The sequence below is a fragment of the Lissotriton helveticus genome, chromosome 11 (genome assembly GCF_964261635.1).
Source record: "Lissotriton helveticus chromosome 11, aLisHel1.1, whole genome shotgun sequence".
Classification (NCBI taxonomy): Eukaryota; Metazoa; Chordata; class Amphibia; order Caudata; family Salamandridae; genus Lissotriton; species Lissotriton helveticus.
In genome coordinates, this window is record NC_136072.1 from 1,085,725,113 (window position 1) to 1,085,748,301 (window position 23,189).

At 45.1% G+C, this 23,189-nt stretch overlaps 1 protein-coding gene across 1 annotated transcript in view; it reads right to left on the minus strand.

The window, feature by feature from the left end:
• Nucleotides 1–1,131: 1,131 nt before the first annotated feature.
• COQ5 (coenzyme Q5, methyltransferase) overlaps nt 1,132–23,189 on the minus strand; it is a 46,428-nt gene continuing 24,370 nt past the window's right edge. Inside the window, exons 5-7 of the mRNA XM_078667692.1 lie at nt 13,287–13,375; nt 11,180–11,291; nt 1,132–1,581 (exon numbers count right to left, since the gene is read on the minus strand). Of these exons, the coding sequence (XP_078523818.1) occupies nt 1,480–1,581; nt 11,180–11,291; nt 13,287–13,375 (303 nt within the window). The 3' untranslated portion in view covers nt 1,132–1,479. The remainder of the gene's footprint in view (nt 1,582–11,179; nt 11,292–13,286; nt 13,376–23,189) is intronic.

Genomic DNA, 23,189 nt, shown 5'->3' on the forward strand with positions numbered 1-23,189 from the left:
TCAGACGTGTCACTGCTTACCCGTATTATCTCTTTCTTCACTTACTGAGAAACAAGTGTCTTTTTTGTTTTTGGTCACAAGTAGGTCAAATAAACATAAATACAGATTTGTGCATTTATTTTGTGAAGGTTGGCAACTCTGTTTACACAAAATTAATTGATTTGAAAGTCCCTTGACAAGTTTTACATTTATTCACAACTTCAGAGCATGTATCTCAGATGGTAGTTTATCAGTTTGTGCCCACCACAAAGTGACGGAGCATCTCTCACTGTACACAAATTATCTCTTTGGCAATACTGTACCTTTTTTGGCTGAATACACCTAGTATTTTTCTAGTCAGCAATCCACACACAGTAGTTACTATGAAGCAGTGCATGAGTGGACCAGAGAGGAGTAGCAGTGCACCTCTGCATAGTACTCACCTTGATAGGTCGTGCTCTAGAGATCCGAGTGATTTCATACGAGGGAGAGGTGTGGCGCCGCGGCCAGGGCGACTGACGCTGGAATCTGGGGATCAGGGTTCGATCCCCGGCTCCGGCGGCAGGTTAGCCCAGCACCATGCGACTCTGGGCAATAGCTTGCTTAATCTTCCCGACGACCCCCAGCGCCTAGAGTCCCTAACGGGTGATTGTGCGCTATACAAATGTGGATTATTATACTCCCAAGTGTTATGAAGTTCTGCTGCAGGAACTATTCAATGCGAGTATCTAATTCAATTGTCGTCAAGTAGCTCAACTGTTTAACCATTCCACAAAGTGGAACTCCCAAAAAAAAAGGCAACCTCTCTGAACAGCATGATCAAACATCTTCTCCCAGACACCAGTGCAAAGCTACTGTCCCAAAGCACATGAACAGCATTTAAAGTACAAGTTCATAAAATACAAACAAAACGATTCTTTCCAGGAAAAAGCCACATGATCATGGAGATAAAAGCAATGAGGCACCCTACGCTATGGACTCTGCTTCTAAGCATATAGCAAAATGTCTGTAACCTAGAACTGCAATAATGGACACAGTAACCTTTTATTTAAGCACCCCAGGTTAGGCTGGCATCAGCATAGACCTTTCAGTTTCAATGTCTCTTCCAATGGCTATGCCAAACCTTTGTATATATGTACTGCAGACATTAAATTAGAGGACACTTTTATTTCCAAGATTCTTGTCCCATTAGGTTCCAGCTCATAATGTGAAACCGGAACAGTAAGGCGACTATGGAAAAGTCTACAGAACTAGAAAGGCACCTTGTGCTTTTTCACTTGGCTCTGCATTCAGAATTCCACGTATGCTGAAAGTTCAATAATCTAGTTCTTGAAGGTATAGAACTGAAATCTTTACCACAGCCATATAGAACTTAACTTGGGCAGTTTGTCTTCAGTAGGTCGAATGCACTGCAAGAGCACCTCTGCACTTTAAGAGCTTCCTGATTTTCACACACATCCTTGGGAAAGAGACGGGCAGAATTGTGCCATAATGTTCCAATTAAAGTTTGAAGCCAGAGTGAATGGCAACCACTCCGGAAGTAAGATTGCTGTAAGTGACTTTATGGAATCCAGCATCTTCAATCATTTCCTTAAACTCCTCCTGAAACAAAAAAAATGTTAGAGATGAATTGAAGAGATAAATACTAGGCCACTTGTACCTAAAAGACAGGAAAGGTTCAACATTTGGTTAATGAGCTGTCATCTCAGACAGAATTTGTGCCTTAGCCCTTTTAGAGTTTGTGAACTTTACCATCCAATGACCGGCCCGACGCTTGCTGAAGGCGGTCGCTCCCTTTGCCCCCAGCTCCTAATTGGTATTGTACACTGCAATCTTGCTCAATTTGTATCAGCATCACTACGGCCTCGACCATAGCATAGCGCTGTAGTGCGAGTGCCTTGACAAAACATCTAGGACTTTTGTAGCGTTTTTGGGGTGATTTGATACGGCGCTTTGAGTCGCGCTCTTGCAGCTGTTGCGCGATCTGTGCCGCTGAGTTGACTGTGCATTGCCTGCTTTGGAGTGGAGTGGAGCCATTGTTGTTTGTCTGTGCCTGCCTCCGGTTTCGTTTTTGTTTCTCTGCCGCCATCTTACTGATTGTTGTGGTGCCTCAGAGCCCGCCCCCCACAGCCCGCCCCGCCTCCCAGCTGACCCTCCCTCGCCCCCGCCCACTCCACCATCCATATATGACAGATGTTCCCGCGCGCAGCGTTTACGCGCAGCGGAAGCGCCCCATGCGCGCCGAAGGTGCGCCAAAGGTAAGCCCGTCTACGCCCGTCCGCGCCTGGACCGCGCCCAGGGCCAGACCCCCTGGTCCTCGCAATACCCACCCCACTAGAGTTACGTATGATGCCGCAACTCTCCTCGCCCTCAACCCCGGACGCACACCACAATGCTGCGAAGCCACCCCAGGACGTACCCACGGCCCATTTGTCTGCCTCCTCTGCAGGTTCACCTGCATCAGGACCCTCACCAAATCCACTTCCTCCATACACAGCTCCGACTCTACCCGCCTGAAGTGCATCCTGCTTAACACCCGCTCGGTCCACAGACACGCAACTGAACTCTGGGACCTACTAGACACTGCGTCACCGGACATCGCCTTCCTTACAGAAACATGGATGAACACATCATCAGCACCCGACATCGCCATAGCCATACCGGACGCTTACAAGATTCTCCGAAAAGACCGCACCAATCAAACAGGAGGAGGCATCGCCATCATCCATAGGAACACCATCAAAATCACGACCAGCTCCGACGATAATCTTTCAACAGCCGAACATCTCCACTTTCAGATCCACACCGACCCTAGGACCACACTTAGAGGCACCGTCATCTACAGGCCTCCAGGAACACGCACTCAATTCAGCGATGACATCACTGACTTCGTCAGCCCACATGCCCTCGCCTCCGAGAACTACATTCTTTTAGGAGACCTCAACTACCACCTTGAAAACAAACACGACAGCAACACCTCCACCCTTCTGGACAACCTGGCCAATCTCGGACTCAAACAACTTGTTGACACCCCCACCCATGTAGCCGGACACACGCTCGACCCTATCTTCACCTCCAGCAAGCACATTTCCTTCGATCGCACCACAGCTCTCCACTGGACGGACCACAGCTGTGTTCACTTCAGCTACAAAACCACCCTGTCCCACAACCGCCCACAACCTATTCCTCGGAGAAACTGGAACAAAATCACCTCCGACCAACTCCACACATCACTCAACCAAAACCCTCCCACCCTCTCATTGGACCCAAACCAAGCGGCCACCAATCTCAAGCAATGGATCACCCACAGTGCTGACGAATTAGCACCCCTGAAAAAGCTCCAGATCAAATCGACCAGCAAAAAGGCTCCCTGGTTCAATGATGACCTTAAAAAATCCAAGAAGCTATGCCGCACCCTGGAGAAAACATGGAGAAAATACCCAACCTCCGACAACATGGCCACCCTCAAGGCAGCCACCCGCAAACACCACCAACTGATTCGATCCGCCAAGAAATCAGCATTCAAGGACCGTCTCGACAACAACACTCACAACAGCAAGGAACTTTTCAACATCGTCAAAGAATTCACCAACCCCACCGCTGCATCTAACGACATCACTCCCTCCCAAGACCTTTGCGATGCGTTATCCTCCTTCTTCTACAACAAAATTGCCAACATCCACAACAGCTTCGAGAATACTCCCAGCGATCAACCTTCCCGACCCCCCTCAGATCTTACTCCGCCAACTAACAACCTTAGCGCCTGGAACCCTATCACCACTGAAGACACCATCCGCCTAATGAACTCAATCCACTCCGGCTCACCAACCGACCCCTGCCCCCACCACATCTTCAACAAAGCTGACTCCATCATCGCACCCCATCTCCGTGATGTCATCAACTGCTCGTTCAACTCTGCCACCTTCCCAGAAAGCTGGAAACACGCCGAACTCAGCGCCCTCTTGAAGAAACCCACAGCAGACCCCTCTGAACTTAAAAACTACCGACCCATATCCCTCCTCCCATTCCCGGCCAAAGTCATTGAGAAAGCCGTCAACAGCCAACTCGCCGCCTTCCTTGAATCCAACAACTCCCTCGATCCATCCCAATCCGGGTTTCGAGCCAAACACAGCACCGAAACTGCCCTCATTGCAGCGACAGACGACATCCGAACACTACTGGATAACGGAGAAACAGCGGCCCTCATTCTACTCGACCTCTCCGCCGCTTTCGACACAGTCTGCCACAGCACCCTTATACAACGCCTCAGCAACATCGGCATACAAGGAAAAGCCTTGGGCTGGATCATCTCGTTCCTCGCCGGAAGAACTCAAAGAGTCCGACTTCCCCCATTCAACTCAGAGGCCACTGAAGTCATCTGTGGAGTTCCACAAGGATCATCACTCAGTCCCACCCTCTTCAACGTTTACATGAGTCCCATCGCGCGCCAACACAACCTCAACATCATCTCTTACGCCGACGACACCCAATTAATCCTTTCCCTCACCAAAGACCCTAACACCGCCAAAAACAATCTTCACGAAGGTATGAAAGAAGTAGCCGAATGGATGAAACATAGCCGCCTAAAACTCAACTCAGACAAAATGGAGGTGCTCATCCTAGGATCTTCCCCCTCTGCCTGGGACGACTCTTGGTGGCCTTCCGCTCTGGGCACAGCACCCACACCCACAGACCACGCACGTAACCTTGGCTTCATCCTAGACTCCTCTCTCTCGATGTCCAGACAAGTCAACGCAGTCTCATCCTCCTGCTTCAACGTACTTCGCATTCTCAAAAAGATCTTCCGCTGGATCCCCCTCGAGACAAGAAAGATTGTCACCCACGCACTGGTCACGAGTCGACTGGATTATGGTAACACACTATACGCCGGAATCACAGCAAAATTACAGAAAAAACTCCAACGCATCCAAAACGCATCAGCGAGACTCATATTGGACATCCCTCGCCAAGATCACATCACCGGACACCTAAAAGACCTCCACTGGCTTCCCGTCAACAAAAGAATTACGTTCCGTCTTCTCACCCACGCACACAAGGCCCTCTACAATCTAGGACCCGAATGCCTCAACACTCGACTGTCCTTCTACAAACCCACCCGCCAACTAAGATCGTCCAATCAAGCCCTCGCCGCAGTCCCGCGCATCCGAAAATCCACCATGGGTGGCAGATCCTTCTCCTTCCTGGCTGCCAAGACCTGGAACTCACTCCCAACTCACCTCCGCCTTACTCAAAACCACATCTCCTTCAGGAAAGAACTTAAAACCTGGCTATTCGACAAATAATTGAACCCCTCCCCCAAGCGCCTTGAGACCCTCTGGGTGAGTAGTGCGCTATATAAATGCCCGAACTTGAACTTGAATGTGCTTTGTCTCCCTTCTTGGAGGCTGAGACCTCGTTGAGTTTTCAAATCATAGGGCCGCACCCAATGGCTCCTGCCCATGTTTCTAGAGGAATAAGACTTATGTTGTAAAGGTTTGAGGCAGTTATCCATGAGCCACTCATGTTACAGCAGGAGATGGGAGCAGGGGCTGAACTCACCAAACAGGCAATTATTCTATATGAAAATTCCCATTTTAGATATATGTCTCAAAAACTAGAGCTATTGCCAGGCCTCCTGGCACACGGGTTACAACAGGACAGACTTTAAATGTGTGTCAGTAAACCCTATGACAATGGCAGCATCTACAAAATCTCTTGTTCTCACTTAAAACTGCTGTAGTGGATGCCACCGAAAAACCTCAACTCATTGCTCCAGCAGACGCATTTTTTCCTCTAGACAGTAAAAGCCATGAGAGTCAGAAGAGGGATGGCAAGCTCTGCCTTTGTCATAGACAGAACACACACACTCAGTATTGGCTTTAGGAAAACTGAAAGCCAGAACACAATTGCTGATTAATACCCAAAAGTTTATTAACTCTTTATACAGTGCCTCATTCTAACCACTAGACCTCTCAACACTTCAAACACCGGGCTTTCCTAGATGGCACCATTCAAAAGCATATGTACTTTCTACAGTCTGAAATCCTAAAACACTTAACATTCACATCACAACATAAACAGAGGTTGACAATACATTGCTAGCATTTTACATAACTATCATACTCATGCAATTTGACTGGCAAGTGTCTCTTAAGAGATCATTTTCCTTCATGGTTCGCTTCTACTGGGCCTAATTTCGTAGTCCTATCTTTATTCATTGTTCAACATTTTATTAAATCAATCTCTTTGCTTCCTTACATTTCTATGTACAAAATCCACGAATATCAGTTCCGAAAGAACATCAATTTTGCAGGAATAAACATGCATATTTTGCAATTCTTCTTTTAGATAATGATTATTTTTCCGAACAGACAAAATATACTCTATTAAACCATTCTTTGTGTCCTGTACGTGCCATTATCAAATAATATAACCCGTGGAGCATCTAAATTGAGAGTAAATTATTACGATAATCATGAAATAATCACAGTTGTGCTTAAATCTAGTCACTTCTAATGAACTTTTCTAGCATGTTTTTTTTGTGGGCATTATAAGGTTAGAGCTGCTGGCTTTGCGCTACTTATAACTAATTTCCTGTGTTAGGTCCTGAATCCCAATATCGCTGCTATTTTGAATGAAACCCAATATTGCTGCTATTTTAGATCTCGTTTTTTTAACTGATTGAAATGCTGGTTTTACCGTTTTAAAATTGTATTCGGATATTGCCACTCACTTGCAATCGTGCTCCGGCTCTCTCTCCCGGTCCACCACAGCTACCTTGTAGCTGTTTGAGTGGAGGAGAGGAGCGGAGGCTTTCCCTTTGCATCCTCCCTTACGGCAGTATAGAGGTAGGCGCTCTAGTGGTTGGCCTCTCCTTTGGACAGGCTTCATGCCTCTTACTCTATTGATTGCCAATATGGCGCCGTTGCGCAGTGGGCACGCCAAAGGCAAGCCCATCTGCGCCCGTCCGCGCCTGGACCGAGCCTAGGGCCAGGACCCCTGTTCTAGGACAATCAAAGTAAGTAGAGGAACAAAGGAAGGCTAGATCATAATCGAGCAAGCAACTAAGGATCATTCAAAGTAATGTTAGCTATGACAAGTGGGTCTGCCCTTATTTTAATCTGGAGATCTCTTTTAGTAGAGAGACAGATTGATGCCTCATCTGTGGGTTCAGGTTAGAGGCCTATGACAAGGCACCTATACATCCTGCTGATCAGAGAAATAGTATTATAAATTCAAAAACCTTTAAGAAGAAGGATAACATTCACTCTGCTTTGATCAATGCACATTCTCTCCCTAAACATCAATATGACATTGCAGATTTGTTGGATAATTATGATCTTGATTTACTATTCATTACGCAAACAAGGGCTGATTCCTCTGCTGGCCCAGATTTCTGTATTGCAACTCCTGATGGTTATTCTACGCATAGATGTGATAGAACTTTGAAGAAAGGAGGGGGATTGGCAATCATCCATCGAGATGAGTTTTCAGCCAGGACAGAGGTGGTCACTACTGAGGCCTGAGAGGCACTTAGTTTTAATATATTACTCTGTAAACATCAGTCTTTCAAAGGAATCCTATAATATCGTCCACCAGGCCCCAGGGGAAACTTCCCGTCAGTAATAAGTAATTTATTGGATTCGGTTGCAACCAAATCCAACTTCACAATTTTGGGGGATTTCAACTTCCATTTGGAAGCTCTCCTAGACAGAGACTCAGCAGCTCTCATCTCTAATTTAGAGGCCTTAGGATTTTCTGAAAAAGTGAAAACTCCCACTCACCTAGCCGGGCACACATTAGATGGCCTTTTCACAAATAGTGATCACATTTCAATAAGAATGGTTCTCCCTCTGACCTGGTCGGACCATTGTGCCATACTATTTGACATCAGGATATTACAGCCTGTCTCTATGCAGACCAATCCCATTCCCTCTGAACAATTCAGAGCCTGGAGTAGCATCAATCAAATCCATCTTAGACAAAATGTTGTAGATTCTCAACCAGAGGTTACGTTAGACCCGGAATTAGCCACAACTAATTATACGGAATGGCTCCAAAATGCATTTAGCAAATTGGTACCCTATAAGACAGTCTCCAAAAACAGGAGGACTCCTTCATCGCCATGGTTTACCGAGGCGCTTAGATTATAGAAGCAAGACTGCAGGAATCAGGGAAGACGCTGGCGTCAAGAATACAACGACTTGGAGAAAACATGCTATAAAGCAGCCCTGTTAAAGTATAAACGTCTTATAATTGTAGAAAAAAGTAACTACTAAACCAGAACAATAGAAACAGTACAAAACTCCACTAAACAACTGTTTCATGTTGTTTCCACATTGTCAGGGCCAGTCGTCATTACTATCAAAGAAGCCTCCCAATCACTTTGTGATTCATTAGCCAGTTTTTTCCAAGACAAGGTGGGCCATATCTAATTAAATTTTTAACACACCTATAGAGGACTTGAACCAGTTAGATGACAATAACATGGTTGGAGAGTCCCTCAGTTGTATAGAATTTAGACCAGTGTCGGTGGAACTGGTCAATGATTTGATTAAGACAATCAAATCAGGATCCCCTTCTGACCCATGCCCCTCCTCAGTCTTAAAAACGATTTCGGACCTGATAAGCACTAATTTAATGAGCATCTGCAATGCCATGTTCTGCTCAGGCACCTACCCGCCAATATGGAAAAAGGCCATTATTCCACTATTGCGAAAGAAAAGTTAACTTGACCCAGGAAAAACTGAAAACTACAGACCAATCGCACGTTTACCTTTTCCAGCGAAGCTCTTTGAAACAATTATGAATACCCAGTTAACGCAGTTTATAGAAGAGAACAAATGGTTAGATGACACCCAATTCGGCTTTAGGAAAGGAGATGGCATGGAGACCGCTCTTATCAAAGCATCAGATGAAGTCAGAATGGTGCTAGACAGAGGAGGTGCCGCAGTCCTGGTGCTTCTGGATTTATCAGCAGCTTTTGACATGGTTGATCATGTCACTTTGATCAACCGTGTCTCAGCTTTGGGTGTCGGACGAAAGGCCAAGGCCCTTCTGTCTTCTTTTCTCTCCGAACGGACTCAGTCAGTCAGCATGGGTGACTATAACTCATCAGTCTTTGCTCTTCCCCGTGGTGTCCCGCAGGGATCGTCGCTGAGCCCGACCCGGTTTAATATATATGTGACGGAATTAGCACGAGTAATCAAGACTTTTGGAATGGGTCTCACGTCCTATGCTGATGACACACAACTTGTGCTAGCGGTGCATAAAGACGGGGAGGCAGTGGCGGCAGGCTTTCATGATGGCATGCTGGCCATCAGCTCATGGATGGCAAACAATTGCCTTAAATTAAATTCGGACAAGACAGAGGTAATGGTTTTTGGCAACCTAACTCCGGGAAGGTCTCTGACATGGTGGCCAGAGGAATTGGGATTACTCCCTACTCCTGTTAAGCAGGCCAGAAACTTAGGTGTCATGTTTGACGAGAGCCTCACTTTTAAACAGCATGTCAATGCGGTGGCTTCTTCGTCCTTTTACGTTCTAAGGAAGATAAAAAAATTGCTACCCTATCTCCCGATGAGTGCTGGAAAAACTCAGCATAATTAATGCACAAGAAAATGTGCTGATATTGTCAGGCACTCCAAAGTTTAAGCCAATTTCTAATGTTAGGCGCCAACTCCATTGGCTGCCCATAAAAAGCAGAACTAAATTTAAGGCGCTATGCATTGCTTATAAAGCAGTTCATGGTACAGGGCCTGAATATCTGAAAAAAGCTTTGAGCATATGCGCCTAGCTGAGCCTTATGCTCCGTGGCCGCCAACCTTCTTATCTTTCCCAGAACAAACAAAGTTAACTGGGGCAACAGAAGATTTGTAGTGGCAATGGCTAAACTTTGGAACCTGCTCCCCGTACAAATTAAGACCAGCCTAACACTATTATCTTTTAGGAATCAAGTGAAAACTTGGCTATTCGAGCAATAAAAGCCTTCCCGCTATACTTTACAGTCCGTAGCGCCGAGGCACCCTTGGGTATTTGCGCGCTCTATAAATTGTTAACAAATAAATAAATAAAATGTCTAGGTGCCAATGCAACTTTCCTGATAACATCTTAGTTTTCCTTACTGAATAGCATCAGAGATCTTCATATCAACTTGAAAATGCCTCCATGTGGTTTAAAATGCATGATCACAGTGGCAGATGTTGGAGGACGGGATGCATCTTCTATGCGGGCACAGACTTCTTCACAGCATCCATCAAACAGAGGTGTGGAATTACTACTGTACGAGGTCTATGACATAATATTTTGGGGTCAATGACACATTTTTTGGTAATTTGTTCCTAGGAAAAGTAGGCACAACCCTTTGCAGCAAAAGCCCTTTAACTGTCAGCTTACAATGCCACAGGGTGGTTGTGGGGAAAAAAGTGCCTGCAGAGAAGGCAAAGCAGGCATCCATATGTAAAAGATGTTCAAAATGGTAAACTATATATAGTTCATTAATGCAAAGCCTTTACTGATTGAGTATGCGATCTAAGGAAATACAGTGAACTGTAAGCTCAACAGCATTACTGACAGTGGTTCCAATATAAATATTGTACAATATTGCAAAAATTAAAAATATGTGGATATCCGTAATTCTCATGTATAATATGCAAATATATGCAGAAAAATGGAAGCAAGAAGTATCATTGGTATTACAATGCACTGCAAAATCATAATCGATGGGTTAAAAAACTAAACAAATGCTTACAGCTATTTTAGTGGCATAAAATGCCCAGATATGCAGAATTCACATTCTCTGTTCTGACATCAGGAGGACAAACATTTCACCTCCAAAACACAGGTATAATGGCCCCATGGCAAGGACCCTGGCACTTATTTATTTACAAATGAAGCACTGATCCCATCAAAAACCAAATTGTGAAACGGTATTATTGTTATTAGCATGTTATTTCCTGGTAGAGTCAAGGCACTAATGATGCATGGACACTTGCAAGTTTGCTAAAACCCTATTGAAAGAAAAAACACGCTGGGGGATAAACAGATTGTCTCACAAATGTCGACATTTGTTTCTGTACTTGCAGTCTAAATCACATAATCCTAGCTTGTTGTAGGACTACATGCAGAAGATGCAATAAACAATCTGGGTCTACAGCATTCGCCTTGGCACCAGTTCCCCAATCAAAGCAAGACAATATACCTGGGCCGGGAAGCGTCGGATGCTTTCCACGAGGTACTGGTACGACTTCCAGTCCCCAGCGATCACCTCGCCAATAACCGGTATCACTTGAAAACTGTACAAATCATAAAGCCTGGGGACAGCAATGACAAAGGAAAAAACTGATTATTGGGAGAACCTCGAGTAGCTGGTGCAGAACTGATCCTCCCCATTATTAGACTAACTTCCATCTCTCGTTCCAACTTTGCGGAGAAGTACAAAAGTTACATAACATAGGGAGTAAGACATTAGCAAACAAAATGAAGATTGTGCAACATCCTCTAAATCTACAGGGTTTGAGAAAAGAAAGCTGGTGCACCGAAAGTTTGGGGCAGCAGAAAGGTATTTACTAGCAATGTCATCAATTAACTTAGACAGAAAGGGCTCAGCTTGGAAGAAGGAAGAGGGGTAGTGTGACTAAGGACTGTGAGAGATTACTTGGATGACAGCAATTCTGCTTCACAATGTGCCGGGGGAAATTTGGTAGATTCATCCGAAAAAATCACCCCTCACAACCACCTCCCTCCCTTTTCCCTACTCATCCTCAAGGCAGAGGTCAGAAACCTCCTTACACATCATCCTCTCTTACGCCTCCCACACTCTGCTACCCTAACCCCGTCCTAGGACCCAGAGTATGGAAGACCAGGTCCTGAATGAACCTCCCCAGCCTCACCCCTGCTTATGCTATCCATGAGAAATACTCCCGACCAGGACCCTAAGGATTTTCCTCCTCTCGTACATATCCAAACTTACTACCTCACTCTGCAGGTTTCCGTTCTTCAACCTGTATCTTCAGCCTTGCCAACTTTCTACTCCGATTCTGACGACCCCCAAATTCTCCACTCTTCAAGAACAACAGGCCACTGTTGTGAACTTATGGGATACGCTCTGATCTTTGGAATTTCTGCTTCAATTTCCCCACCACTTTGACCTGGTCTACCCTGCTCTGTACCAACCAATATACACAAAGCTTGAGCTTTGCCTGCAAACCAACAGCCCAGCTTCTGCTTTTTGCTCCAGAAAATATTTGATGCTGCTGCCTGTTAATCACTGTATGCCACCTGCTGCAGTATATATGACAGATTATTGGATAGCCTCTACTGTTTTTTCTAAAAGATTCATAGTAAAGTACTCGGTCACTCATTAGATCTTGTTCACTATGTATAAAACTTCTAATAAATAAACAACTAACACCCGTCCCTACATCACCTTCCCACAGGTCGACCACACCAGGAATACCACTATTTTTGTACTTCAGACTTTTAAGAAGCCTTTAGCCCTTCCATCTTTTTCATACAAGTTTATTGTTGTCAACACCTTTATTTCCTCTAATTAGCCTGAACCAAACCCTAGAGCGTGAATTCCTTTACAGAACACAGACAGCAACTTCTCTTCCAGATATTTAATTGTGTGTCCCTGTAGTGCATGCAAATAACATCTTCAAGAAAACCACCACCAATCTAGAAAGAGTGTCAAAGCTTTATTCTTCTAAACAGCTGGCAATGTCGGTGGGTAAAGCTCTGGACTCTTCCCTCATCCACTGCTTTGCCTTCAGTGCTCACCCCCTCAGCTTTCCAGAACCCAGCTAACATTCTCTGTGAGATCAGGCATGGTACCATAGTTAACAACACGAGTAACACAACATCACACAAAGGACAAAGCTTACAGAAGACAAATACCATACACATCGCCCTTTCAGTTTTCAGTATAACAGGTCGATCTTTTCACAGGGCGCCCCAGCACTGAAATGACATGCAAACATTTCTTCCAACATTCTTCTTCCTGTTACTGTAATGGTTTACAAACTTCTACCAGCATTTACAAGAATCAATACAGTTCATACAAATAAGCTTTGCTTATTTGTATGAACTGTATTATTGATCTATATGATTGGCTTTGCCCCCACCTATTTGTACTGCTAGCGTTACTGACTTACCTGTTTGACTATGCTCCCTCATCTACCCCTTCTTTGTAAAGCGCTCTGATATCTGCAAAGATCTTGTCCGCGCTATATAAAACTTTCAAAATAAATAAATACATAAAATCCATTTTAACATTTTAGGAAAAACCACAATCAAGCCCTACAAACCTGGATGTAAGAGGGTTAGTCACACTGCTGAACTCCATACACAGAAATTGCCCTCCGGGTTTTAGCACACGATATGCCTCTTGAAGTGCCTGAGGGAGGGAAAGAGAGACTTCTGGCTTATGGTGCCCGGGTGCAATCATATGGTTATCACAATGCTCTCATTTGCTGGTCTTTGGTACAGATCAACTGTGATGTCTTATGCTTCTAACTTTGCAGTGACAACACCATGAATGAATAGATGCATCATCAGGGAATACAATAATAAAGTTAAAAACATTACTTAGTTGAGTGTTACAGTCGTGCACAGTTACGGAATGGTGAAATACATTTTGCTGGACTCTGGTCTGAGCGAACCACACACTCTAGATCTAGAATGAATACCAATGAAACCAGCCTAACTACACAACAGCAAATTGTAATCCCTCTCAAATGCTGTAACCGGTGTAAAGCATCAATTAATTTCCCAGTGAAAGGTTTTAGTTAGATGTGGCTCAAGAATTTTCAATATATATTGGAAAATTGGTTGTTTCGTGTAAACATAGTAAACCCATTCTTTATGCCACCATGTACATTGAATTGCTCACATTCATGCAACAGTTGAGATGAGAAGACGTACTTGTTAGAAACTGGATCTCTAATTGGCAGTGGTTTGCACCCTGTCCAAGAAGGAACCCTCTCTCTAGTCAGAGTAAGTAAGCAACACACTCAAAATAACCCATGCTCACCCCCTTGGTAGCTTGGGCAAAAGCAGTTAGGCTCATCCTCAGAGGCAATGTGTAAAGTATTTGTGTACACACACACCCACACCACAAAAGTACTCCACACCAGTTTAGAAAAACAGGCAATATTTATCTGAGTATAACAAGACCAAAATGGCAAAAATCCAACATACACAAATCAAGTTATGAGTTTTACATATTACATAAAGTTATAGTTCTTAGAAAACCATAGTTCCGACTAGGGCTATCGGGTCACGCTTGACTGGGACAGTCTCACTGAGAGGGAGCCGGCCGGATACAGGAGCCACACAGACCCCAGTACAGTATCTTGGCTGTGTCAAAAATCAACGATGATGCAAGGTGCAGGAGAGGTGAGGCATCTGTTACAGGTGCAATACCCCCGTTCCTTACTGCTGTGCAGTATCGATGATGAAGTCGTTGGTCAAGCCACGAGGTCTCTGTTTCGCACCGAAGTCGAATCACTGGGCCACAGTTGCGGCATGTGAGTCAGAGTGGTGCATCAAGGACGTCGGTGGTGCGGTGTTCGGGACTCCCAAACTGGCGGCTCTTCGGATGCGCTGCGGCATAGTTAGAGCCTGCAGTGTAAATCGCGGTCGTTGTGTAGAGCAGGACCACAGAATCTGTGCAGCCAGTAGCCCGCGTCAAAGTTGCAGAAAGGCTCTGGTTCCGAAGTCGCTCAGCGTCAGTTTCTTCTTGTAGCAGGGAAACTCACTTCCAAGGGCCCAGGATCTGGAGTTGGCACCACTTAGCAAGTAGGGCTCTCTGCAAATGAGCCCAGGTGCTATGGGTGAAGTCTTTAATGGCCCCGAGACTTTCAACAGGAGGCAAGCTCAACTCAAGCCTTTGGAGAAACTTTAAAATGCAGGATGTAGAGAGCACAGTACAGTCCACTCACTCCCAGGAAGAGAAGCAGCAGGCAGGAGGCCAACACAGCAAATCAATTGGCAAAGTGGCAGCCTCTCCTGGCAGCCCAACGGCTCTTCTTCCTGGCAGAATGTCCTCAGTCCAGAAGTGTTCTAAGTATGTGGTGTCAGATGTCCAGTAATTATACCCCTTCTAACCTCTGAAGTAAGGAGACTTCAAAGAACTGTCTATGTAGGGCACCAGACCCTGTCTTTCCTGGGCCTGGCTCCAGACACACTACTGGGAGGGAAGACTTCTTTGTGTGGGGAAAGACACAGCCCTATTCAGGTGCAAGTGTCTGCTCCTCCCACCACTCTTGCTCAGGAAGGCTCATCAGCCTGGTGATGGGCCATCAGGATATGCAGGGCATACCTCAGCTTCCTTTGTGTGCAACTGTCTAGAGTGAATTCACAAAGCCCAACTGTCATCCAACCCAGACGTGTATTCCAGGGACAGGCAGAGGCACAGAATGGTTAAGTACGAAAATGTAGACTTTCTAAAAGTGCCCTTTTCAGACCTGCAATCTAAAACCCACCTTCACTAAAAGATGTGTTTTGAAAATTGTGAATCCAGAGACACCAAACCCCAATTTTTATCTACTCCCAATTAGAAAAGACACTGGTACGATGTTACCAGTCATCTCCAATGCAAACCTCTGAGAGAGACAGACTCTGCTGTAGTGAAAAGCAAATTTAGCAGTTTTTCACTACTAGGACATGTGAAACTCACTGATGGGTCTACCGAGGGCTACCTTAGGGGTGCCTTACATATAATAAAAAGGGAAGGTTTGGCCTGGCAAGTGGGTGCACACACAGGAGCTGCAGTGGCAGGCCTGAGACAGGTTTGCGAGGCTACTCATGTGGGTGGCGCAATCAGTGCTGCAGGTCCACTAGTATCATTCGAGTTACAGGCCCTGGGCACACACGGTGCACCGTACTTGGGACTTACAAGTAAATCAAATATGCCAACCATGGAGGAACTAATTACCATCAGGTTGTAGGTACAGAGCACTTGCACTTTGGCACTGGTCAGTAGTGGTGATGTGCCCAGGTTCCTAAAGCCAGGAAAAACAAAATTCTGTACACAGTCAAAAACCGGAGCTCAGAAGCAAAAAGACAGGGCAAACTACGCCAAAAGAGGCCAGGTCTAACAATACTCATCACAAAAGGTTGGTTGTGGCAGATTGGCTAATCCAATATTCCAAACCTCATTGACATTTCTGACCCCTAATCAAGGCTACTCAGTATTTTCACTATTCAGGTTACCTTGAAATGTCTCTGCCAGAGTAATATTGCAGCACAATGTCCCTGACAGAACAGTTGACAAACAAGTTTTATTAATGACGAACCAAACTCAAAATGAATCCTCACAGAGAGGCTTTTATTCAGTCTTTGCCACAAATTCCACAGTTATTCGTTAGGTTCTAAGACAAAGGGAATGAGGTACCTCCCCTCCACCCCCACAGCACATCAAGATTAGTTTGAGCACTTACACAAAACTATATTGCATCCCAATCCAACCCGGACGCCATGCATGTCTGACAGCAGACCACGCCCTCAGAGCAAATGTTTTCTAAAACATAGCAAAGGGCTTGTTTGCTCCTTGCGCTTTTACTACTTGCAGCCTCAATCTTCCGCTGTAGGTAGGGGTCAGCTTCCAGTTAGTCTCCTTGTTTGTGACCTGGATTCCTCTTTTCTACACAGCTTTTCACAGAATTCCTTAACTCGTCCGGCTTCTCTTCTTCCAAGGCAACCCAACGGCCTCCCTATCCTTGAATTTCTATGGTATATTGTGCACCCTTGCAGCCCGAAGTCTGCTGGCCAGTGCTCCTATTTATTGAACTCACATAATATATTTTAAGTGCCACCACACACCACCTTTTTCATTTATATAATTTTAATCTTGGCTCATATTTCTATAACCTTCCGCCAAGTTAGCTGTGATTGAGTTTTACTTAATGGTCGTTCCGGACAACAAATAGAATTATTTGCATCTTGTCAGCTTTGCTTCCAGATATAAGTAATCCCCTAATTACTGCTTTAAGTACATTCCACCTCATTGTTGTGGACACCTGTACTCCCTTAAGGTGTTCAGCTTCCTAAAGTCTTCCTCAATTCTCAGCATTATTATCAGGTCTTTGAGTAAGCAGTCATTAGGTTTCCAAACCATGGTTCTAGCCCGGATGTCACTGTTCATCCCAGAGATGTGTAGGATGCCATCAGTGATTAGAGAATGCAATTGGTCCCCGTTCTGCTTCCTGTAGCCAACTAACATGGGAGTAATGTGAGTAGTTTGAGTAGCCGTACAAAAATGGGTGCTTATGTCTCCAGCTATCCATCAAGCCCAAGTACTGCATTAGTCTTTTTCCCTCCTGAACGTCTGTAGGATCTATTTGATCCTATCCATTTCTGTGTTCATGACGTCATTGAAATCCCCTGCTAACCAAGTGGACCCATGGCTTTCTCTGCCATCTTTGGTAGTGCTGACCCTAGAAATTCTTCCTCCCCCACATTTGGTACAGATTGAAGCAAAAGATAACTAGAGCTGTTCTTACTGCCCATTCAACAATATCCACCTGCTGGCTGAGGCCAGGTGCTAGATAAGGAATCAGCACAATTGAAGCCTCTTTTGGTCCTCTACTAGAAAATGTATTTCTTATGCATACGTGTCTCCCCTTTTTATCTCCTGTAATATCGCGAAACTTTGTTGTGGTTATTTAAGACCCCAAATTATTAGTTATGTGCTTATCGGTTGGTAGTTCCTGTATCTGATTTAGGCTTCATATATTGTGTAGTTCCAACTAATCCGCAGGACATGCGCATTTGTTTGGACAACATAAACTTTGGTGAGGTGCCTGGACTGATTTAGAGCACCCGCCGCAGGATATGCTGGCCTAGAGACCAGCTAGCTCACAGTGCCACCACAAGCCCCCCTAACCTTACCAGGGAGCAAATGGTTTCCGGCAACCACCGAATATGACAACCCTGACCCCCTCAGGGATCGTGGAAACAGATCAGAACTTTTCGCCCATTCACTTGTGCTCACTAGTGCTCATATACAGAATACACAGTGGGACGTTTTCAATACATTTCTTGAACCAAATGTATTCTTGTATAGAATACATGTGTTGCGATAATCAGTAGACAGAAGCAGATGAAAGTGATTACAAGCACCAAAAGTGTAAATAGTGGATACAGTTTTACCATGGTGCTAAAACAGTTTGTATGATATGCAAGCATATAAACAAGGCAGTAATCAGGCATACTCCTACTATGCATACCCTACTCTAAGTGCACCTAGAGTGTAAGCGTGGAGCCAAAAATCTCCCCATGGGACAATCCAACCCCATTACCATTACGAACTGGACACCCCTCAAGAGATGTCAGACCACTGCGCGGTAAAGTCTCAGCCCGCAGGGACCCTCGGTGTCAGCTGAAGGGCCTCATCTGTTAATCGATTGGGATGCTCATTATTTATAAAAGAAAGTAGCCTTGCGATATACGTTGTAGATTAGCAATGGTATGGACATGTAGATAGCTCTGTCACCCGGTGGATGAAGATTGAAAAACATTTGTACGTAGTGCCTGAAGAGGCCCTGTACATGATGTTTGAGGCATCATGATAATGTTGTGCGAAGCTAGATGTGTAAACGAAGTAGTTTCAGAGAAACAAATCTAACATTGTCGTATATGCTTCGCTACCTGGGCCTAACCCGGGAACATAACACTTAGTGTGCGCCTTTAGTTGTTCATTCCCTTTTCATTCTTATCTAGAGGCTTCATTGTGTTTTATGTAGTGACTTCTGTGATATTTCTCTACCCAAGGATAGATGGTCATTCCTCCTACCCAACTGTGCCCCACTTAGCACCTCTCCAACTTACTGCCTCGCTTTAACCGCAATTCTTTTTAACCCCAAATCCAAAGCTGTATAGTAACATTGTGTTCCAACTGTCTGCATCTCCCCCTAAACTTTGGGGGTTATCACTATGGCGGTCTGTCAGACGACCATCCGCTATTGCAGCAGTCAGGAGACCACCCGACAAGCATGTGGTGGTCCAACCGCCACATTTGAATAGGACTGCCATGCTAGCAGTCGGAAAGTGCTCCTTTCCACAGCTACTTGTACTGCAGCCCAGTAAAAGCCGCTGTGCAAAGGGGCTCTTCCTGCACTTCTATGCACTGTGTACCCTGCACCATGTGGTGCATGCAGGTGTGTGGGGGCACTACAAGTGCCCCCTGGTTCACTTTACAGTGGCCCACGATGGACAGGGCCCTGTTTGGGGGCTCCAAAGTCCGTTTCCATCAGGCTTTCCATGCCAGTCTTTCTGACATGAAAAGGCTGTCGGAAATAAATACCTTATTCCAACGTTGGTGCCTGCTCCGTCACCACCTCAATTTGGGATTGGGATTCCAACCGCCGCCCAATCAGGATCAGATGATCCTGTCGGAGGCAGAGGTCTTTCCCCCCCCCAACCGCTGCGGTCTGACCGCCTACATTGTAATGCGGTGGTCGGACCGATGGCCTGTCGGTGGTGGTCTGACCGACATCAAAACCAGGCCCTTTGACTCTGTATTACTATTCCTTCCTGTTTAACGTGGCTGCATGCAGTCAAACGGAGTTAAAAGGAGGGGTGGCGGTGTTGGGCAAGGCACGATTATATATATATTTTAATATACATTTTCACTAAATAAAACAAAGGCAAGTCATGGGAGGTGCCGCTCAGCTTGCCAGAAATGTGTTTTAAGGACCCTTTGACTCAAGGAGTAGAGTACAAGACAGTTTCTGGAATTTGCATCCAAGGCTCAAGTGTGACACTTCCTCAGAGTCAGTGAAGGGCACATGACCTTAGGGACGCAGAAATGTGGGGAGATCTCAACAGACTGGACCTGTCCAAGGCTGGTTGCACTGGGGCCTAGTCAGTGACCTCCTGTTTGCAGTCCTGGAATTAGAGAACATTTACTCCCGGAACCTGTACATTGGAAGTCAAGGTGTGGCAGAGGAAATGGGGTGGAGTCACATGGAGCAGAGCTTGAAACACCGAGTCTGACAGTCAGCTTAAACATTTATGTTAAAAAAACTGCAACAAAGAAATTAGCAACAAGGACAACTGTACAATTAAACCTGTTGTAGCTTACTTAATCGGTTACAAAGAGGCTGCATTTGAAAGTATCTTACAGGGTTAAGGCACCTGCTGCATAATTCTTTAAGTGCTCAGCAATTTTGAGGGCATTATCATGGCGGTAAGATAATTCTGGAAGTTAATGCAGAGTTCTGCGTTTTATCCAGTCACAGTATTCACTCATAAAGTAGCGTACAGGGTTAATGTGCCCGCTGCAAAGCACATCTTAGAACATATAGAGTACACAGATTTATATTTTATGTAGATAGGTAAGCAGGCTAATGCAATTTCATAAGTTGCAATCCTCATATAGCCCAGTGATCTATTTAACTGCATCAAGCAGAAGGAACTGCATGAGAACTGTAAGTAATGATTGTAGATTCTTGTCGTTTTCTTTTCATTCTGTTTTTATTCTAAAATTGCAGAGGATGATTATTTGGGAAGTAATAAAGTTTTGTTAGTATAGACATCCCGTATGACTGCATTACATTTTATATCCTCAACTTGTGTTTCTTCTAACCAGTCACTCTTGACATATAAGGTCTATACATCTGAATGATGTGATTCCTACGCCTTATAGCCCTTAATGTGTTATGTAACATTTCCTGCACGTTGCTTTACACACTTGTATCATTTACTGTGTCTGTGTGTGATTGTAAAGTTCTGACTCCCTACACTGGGATGACTGGAGCCATAAAATATATATTTTTTAAAACAGTAGGTGGCATATCAATCATTAATTGTTTAATTACTCCTCCACACAGAGACATCTAGCTTTCTTACAGAACATAAGCACCTCTTACATAGGGGTTGAACAGTCAGTTTCTCTAAAGTACTTGTGAAGTAAGAAGCTGTGTGCTTTTGTTTCCTTCCACTGCTTTAATGTCTAGTTGTTGGGTCCAGACGGCTTCCAGTCGGGATGCTACTTCAACAAAAGAAGGGCTAATGGCTCTTTAAATCAGGCCTAAAATCAGACCTTTGTTTTGGGCCCACCTGGAAGTGAAAATAAGATGGCCCCCTTGCTGCCCCCACATTGCTGCTCCGAACAGAAAGCAGACCTGTGAGGGTGCTGCTGAATTGAGCCCCGATGTTGGAAATTGACACCAGGACAAATTCAGCATTTTTCCGATGGTTGGTTGGATCCCAGATCTGGCCCAGAAAAAGTTGCCAGAACTGGGATCCGGAGGGATCCACCTACTTTCCAGCACTGCCTGTTGGTGCCAGTTTAAGGAGTACAGGGATAGTGGCGACTCAGTTGCTAGCCCGGTGTGTTCTTCTGAAGAGCCTGTAAGGCTTTGGAAAGTCAGTCGGTACACATTCTTGTGGCAATGAGAGATACATAGGTAGGACGGTGCAGTCAGTCACATGTCAAGGAGGCACCTGTTGAAGGTATGTAGATTAGGGGCATAGTCAGTCGGTGTCATGGCAATGGCTGTAAATTACGGTAAGGTTAGGGAAGAGAGTATCACGCCCAGCTGGAGCCAGTAAAAAAAAAACAGGCAAGGATAATGGAAAGTCAACCATTTTCTGAAAGACCTCTGGGTCTGGAGCAGAGTTAGTCAAATGGCAAGACAGCGTCTGTGAAAGGCAGATAGACGTGGACAATTTGTCACATTTCCAGCTGCTGTCTACATATGGTTGGAGGCACAGTCGGTGTCCTGTCAGCCTGATGCCAATGAATAACGCAGAGGTCTGATGAAAAGTGGATTGCATGCCTCTGAAAGACTATTAAGACCAGGGTAGAGTGTGTCAAAGTGAAGCTACTGCCTGTGAAAGACCGGCAGGGCTGGTCAGAGTTGGTCAAATGTCACGTTGAAGATAGTGAAAGGCTGTTATCATGGGGGATGAGTGGGTCACATCACGTCACACTTGGGCCTGTGAAAGGCCTGTATTGCTGAGGCAGCCAGTCTCTTGTCAAGGCTGAGGCCATCGAAGGCCAGTCTGGCAGAATCAGTCACATCATGTCAGGAGTGTGCCTTTGTGAGGTAGATGTGTGAAACGATCAGCTTCTGCCCCAGTCTTACGATCCTTTCAGCTGCAGAGCAGTGCACTAGTAGGCTCCAGACATCTCTGCATGCCAGTCCTTGTTGCTTGGCGTGGAACGCCTGGATTCCCAGGAACACAGTCATCGACTGATAATGGCAAGACTTCAAGTGTGCTGGAAACGTGGTCAAGCAAAGGGGGGAAAGAGGGGGGTTCGGGGCAACAAGCAACGCAGTTGGAGGGAGAAAAAAAACTTCTCTATCAGAGTATGACCATGGGAGGAGCGCTATAAAGAAATCAATCAGTACTTGGTTCATCGATAGGACAAACACACGAAGGTAAAATGAAACGAGATGCAATGACCTATAAGCGATAAAGCCATCCAATGGTAAGTAATGGGTGGGCTTTAAGCCCTTAAAAAAAGCTCTTGCAAGCAACAATGCACGTGCTGTCTTGGACAAGATATAAAAAACAAAGGATAAAGTGGGGTTAAAGGTAAGGTGACAATGTCAGTTAATATACCATTGTGAACTAAAAAAAAATAACACTTAAGCGCACCAGTTATAGTTTACTGAGCGAACTATAACTTGCGCCTCGCCATGCAATGCTTATTACCTCACATTGTACATCACTAATGACATGATTGATTACATCCCTGATGACGTCATCCAATGAGTGACAGTTTGTGATACGCTTCTGACTCTGAAAGGTATTCAGTGAGCTACGACTAGAGGAAAGTATAGCTTCTATAGTGCTAATGAGTGTAAGCTTCTACACAATACTTGGCATCCTAACGGGGCTGGTGTGTGGAGGGTGTGGGCTCTCTATGCAGTTGATCTTTGGACAAAGGCTGTGTAGGTAGTGGCTCTCAGTGAAATGCTGTGCACAGGGCGATGGCTGTGAGCAGCAGGGGCTTGGCAACCTAATGGGGTTTGATTGTCTGGAGGGTGTGAGCTCTCCATGAAGAGCTGTGCATAGTGTGAAGGCTGTGTGTAGTAGGGCCTTGGCCTCTTAATGGTACAACCAACTGCAAAGACTTTTCCAGGACATAAGGGACACATTTAGATGGGTAGGTTAAAGGGGGGTGAAAATAACTAATCATATATAAAGGTTTTTAAACTCTATATCAATTTATAAAGCACTTTATATGTATATGT